The sequence below is a fragment of the Rhipicephalus sanguineus genome, chromosome 8 (assembly GCF_013339695.2).
Source record: "Rhipicephalus sanguineus isolate Rsan-2018 chromosome 8, BIME_Rsan_1.4, whole genome shotgun sequence".
Classification (NCBI taxonomy): domain Eukaryota; kingdom Metazoa; phylum Arthropoda; class Arachnida; order Ixodida; family Ixodidae; genus Rhipicephalus; species Rhipicephalus sanguineus.
In genome coordinates this window covers 125,927,738-125,932,097 of record NC_051183.1, presented here as the reverse complement: position 1 = coordinate 125,932,097, position 4,360 = coordinate 125,927,738, and the positions used below count along the sequence as shown (strand labels likewise).

Here is a 4,360-nt window from a genome sequence, read left to right as displayed (position 1 = left end):
CTATACTCTAAAATATTGATAGAATTTCGTGCCGCCAAAGCTAAAACACTCATGGATGAGGAGATGCCTACAAGATAGATCATTTTGGCCGTCCAAGCAAAACAACACCAAAAGCAGATATAATCTGGCTCTAGATCCCTGAAACAACCAATTTTAAAACTAGTCTGCTCCTACCATCCGCACGACTATGTAGCGTTACCTTCTCATGTCTAACTTCACGAAAAACAACCAACAACAAAACCTTCACATGGAGGCTGCCTAAAACCTACAGAAGATATCTATTGCGTATTCCCTACGCTCACTCAAAACAAACTCAACACGTAGCCGCAATTACCTACTTGAGACACACCTTGACGCACTAACAAACACTTTCACAACAGATTCAGCTGCGTCATACAACTGTCTGAAACGTGTCCCTATCCTTAATGTTCGGTAAAGCGTAACGCTCAGCTTACGTGATCACACGACCTGTAAGCCATCAAAGAATGTAAACAAAATAGAGGGAATAAACATCGCTTCCTAACAGGCTCGTGTGGTCAATGTTACCCGTCCCTGAGAGCCTCTCTGATAAAGAACGCACTGCGCTCTGCTGTGAACTTTAACTCTAAACTGCTCGCATTCATAGAGCGGTGAAACATTAAACCACACAATTAGCCATACGCCACATGCCTAGTAACTAAACGTCTCCTAACGCGCGACAGAACCTAAATGTTCACGAAAAACAACACGCAAAGAAAATACCTCTTGATGCCGTACACCTCGGGAGCACCTGACGTAATCTGCGTTGGATTAGTGCTGAATATCCGGCCCCACATGCTTGTCAAACCTGACAGTGGTCCACTAAAACGGCCACATTCAGCGCCAAACCTGAGCATTTCAAAAACCGCCTTGGTTTTATTCTAAAACCTGCCTCAAAATTGCTCATTTGCTCCCTTAAAATGGGTGACGGTATACTACTTCGCGCTATACGTGAAAACACAAACAAGTGAAATTCGGTTCCGCTCGACAAACGCTATCACTGCTTCACAATTAGCAGCCGTACCAATATTCACTCATGACTACCGTGACTCATCTTACGCGGTCAGCTCCTTCCGTGCGGGTCACAGCTTCCACACAAGTAACTCGTAATATTGCGCCCACAACTATTTCGCACAATGCTTATAGGCTCAATAAAAGAAACACATACATCGCTTAAAAATACCAAAAGTAAGAAACTGCTTAGCTAAACAAACTAGTCGCGGAGATAATAAAAGAACACTACATCAAACTAGAATAACCTTACAAAAAAATCCTTTAAACAAACTGTTACATTCTCCGACAAGCTTACAGCTTTCTTCCTCTTTTTAGTCGTACTCGTGGCGGTCGGGGTCTTGGCGGCATTTCAGATCGCCAGAGACTACAATGAGCACGCGCCATTAGCTGAACTTAGCCGTCACGCCTCATTCGGGAATTCAGACTGCTTCCTTCACAAAGGCGAAGGGGATGCCAGAGACGCGGGGGAAAGAGTGGCAATCCTCTCTTTTTGTTTGCTCTCGCTCGGCGCTCTGCTCCACCTGCCTTACGTCTAGGAATACCTCGACATGGTTGTCCCCGCAAACTTTTACCTGTCGAAGGCACCCTCTGTCGAGGAGATGCGCATTGTTCTCCCCCGCTTCCCCCATTTTGCCGCTTGCACCTTACTGCGCGCCCCGAAGGACGTTTCCCTGAACTGCCCGATGACCTGTGCTCTTCCTTTCTGCGCTGCGGCGATCGCTTGCACCCGACTGTACGCCTCAAAGGGCGTTTTCTCAAACTACCCGCTAACCTGTCCTGTGTTTCGCTCTGCCGTGTGCCACCTGTCTCAACACTTCGCGGCGCCGCACGAGTGCGCTTTTTTTTCTTTTGCGGAGACGTTTGCGAACATTTCTCCGATTACGGTGGACTTCACTCTGGGTTGCGACATGTTTGTGGTTATGTAGAGGAAGAGACGCTTATTTCTGCAGCCCAGTCGGGAGCACGGCGCAACGTCTTGGGGGGGGGGGGGGGGGGGAAATGAAAGAGGATAGTGGTGTGTAGGTTGTGATTGTGTCTCGTTCGCCGTGGCCGGAGCAGCAGGGAAGACGGCAGCAAGGGCAGGGGCGGCAAGTTCCCGGCTCATCGGTAGGCGGCTATTCCCGTCTCGTCCAGGAACTCCACCAGGCTCCGGAGTGCTGGCAGGTGGGGACGCGACGGGAAGAGCAGGTGTTCGAGTGTGGAGGCAGGTAGGCCCTGGTTCCGGTAGGCCGTAGTGACCCTCGAGCGTTCCTGTGCCAAGCCAGGACAGGCACAGAGGAGGTGCTCGAGGGTCTCAGGATCGCCGCAGCGGCTGCAGGCTGGGGAGGCGCCGAGACCCTTCGCATGTCGGCGGGCAGCGGTCCACACACAGCCGGTCCGCAGGCGCTGCAGGGCAGACCGATCTCTCCTGGTGAGGGCCGTCTCTGTTAGCAGCTTTGGCCCTCGTCCACTGGCCACCCTTGAGTCTGGGTGGACCGTGACCAGGAGCTTCTTGAGACGGGCCTGCGTGTAGTCCCTAGCCGCGACGGGACGGGTGATGGGGGTGCCAGGCTGGTGTGCTGCCTTGGCAAGCGCGTCTGCCTCCTCGTTACCAGCGATGCCCACATGGGTGGGCAGCCAGTGGAAGGAGACGGACGCACCAGATGCAGCAAGGGCACGGTACTTGCCCGCCAGGAGGCTTCCGGTCAGTCCGGTGTCTCGATGGTTGGCCAGGATCTGTAGTGCTGCCTTGGGTGCTCATGGGTGCTTGTGCGCCACTCTCTCTCTTGCTTAAGTCATTCGACTTCTCCGCTCCGTTGCACTGTCGGGCCAATTGATCTGTGCTCTCATTTGCAAAAACTACAGCTGGGCCCTTCTCGACAGTATGGCTCTCTACCCTCTCACACTCTGGGGTATTTCCTCCGCTATCAAAAGAAACTTTTTTAGAGAGGCTCTCTGCGATAGTGCTGTCTTTCTGGAGCGTCGCGTCACCGCTACGTTTAGGACTAGCGTTGTCCTCGTCTCCCTCGACTTCCGGAAGGCCATTCCGGTGTTGGGGTGCGAGAGAAGTCTCCAACTCCTCAATGACCCTATTAGGCTGGCTGGAACCAGCCTCGGTCCCACACGGAGTGCCTTTCGTAATCCTTTCAGACTCTATACCAGCCGCGGTCTCGTCTTCTATTTGCTCGGCCTTCGCACAATCATAGAAACGCGTACATTTATCAGGCGCGATTTCACTATCCGCGACCTGTCTCTCGGTTTTCTCCGCAGAAGGCTCCGTGCGCCTGTCGCACTCGTAGAGACGCGTACTTTTCATTTGTGGTACCTCACAAAAAGCGGCTTTCTCGGTGGCTTTAAAGTGCACCGCACTCGTCACTTCTTCGCTCCTTTCGTGCGCAACCTCTGCGGACGTCTGACTTCTCCGCCGCATTGCCTCAACTTTACGCTCCAACCTTTCAATCTCTTCGTCTAAGGCTCGCTCGCGTTCTTCTCTTTCTTTCTCGTGTTTTTCTCTCTCCTTTTCTAGCTCACGCTCTACCTTTGCACAATCGGAGGAACGCGCACCTTCCTCTGGGTCGGTTTCACTAACAACGACCTGTCGTGCATTTTTCTCCGCAGAAGGATCTCTCTGCAAGCCACTCTTGTTTTGCTCTCTCTTAAGGGTGATACCGAAGCACCGCAATAAAGCTGCCTTAGTTACTTCGTACTTATTGAACTCCTCCTTGGGAAGGCGCCCTATCCCACCTAACAAGTCACACGGAAGAACACTGTGTAATGCAATAGCCCAATAGTCCCGGTCTAGCCCTAGTTCTGTGCAAAGCTTCTCGTAAGAGGTAAGAAAATGCTCTATACTTTCACCCTCTCTGAATCGGTGAATCCTTGAATTTACTTGAGACCATTTCCAACGTTGCATTTCTGTTCTCCTCTCTTCGCGTTCTCTTTCCAGGCTCTCCTTCCGTTCCTGTCTCTCGCGTTCTCTTCTTTCCCGCTCACGTTCCATTGTTTCATTTCCTCTCTTCTCTTTTCTCGCTCTTCAAACCTTTTGAAAGCTACTAACGCGTCGGTAATGTCCTCCTCACTGGATTCCTTAATAATCAGCTTCCACATTTGTCCTTGCCATTTTATTATCTACCTTGATGCCGACATGCTCACACACAAACAAACGCTCATCTTTCAGCATCGTCCTCAAATCCATGACTGCCGCTTTGCTTTGGTCCTGCTCACACATAATTAGGTGATCCCTCAAATTCACTCGTTACGCATAACTAGGTGATCTATCTAACCCACAAAAACACAATCCAGCTTCTACACTACTCAAGTGTAAACGCAAAATGAAGCCTGGAAAGTC

General features: G+C 51.1%; 1 protein-coding gene across 1 annotated transcript; it reads right to left on the bottom strand.

Annotated features, from left to right (window-relative positions):
* Positions 1-2,133: 2,133 nt before the first annotated feature.
* LOC119403498 (uncharacterized) lies at positions 2,134-4,012 on the bottom strand. The gene is made up of 2 exons (XM_049418351.1): positions 4,006-4,012; positions 2,134-2,756 (listed from the first exon to the last, which is right to left on the bottom strand). Exons 1-2 carry the CDS (start codon positions 4,010-4,012, stop codon positions 2,134-2,136), a joined length of 630 nt encoding a protein of 209 aa, XP_049274308.1.
* Positions 4,013-4,360: the final 348 nt, after the last annotated feature.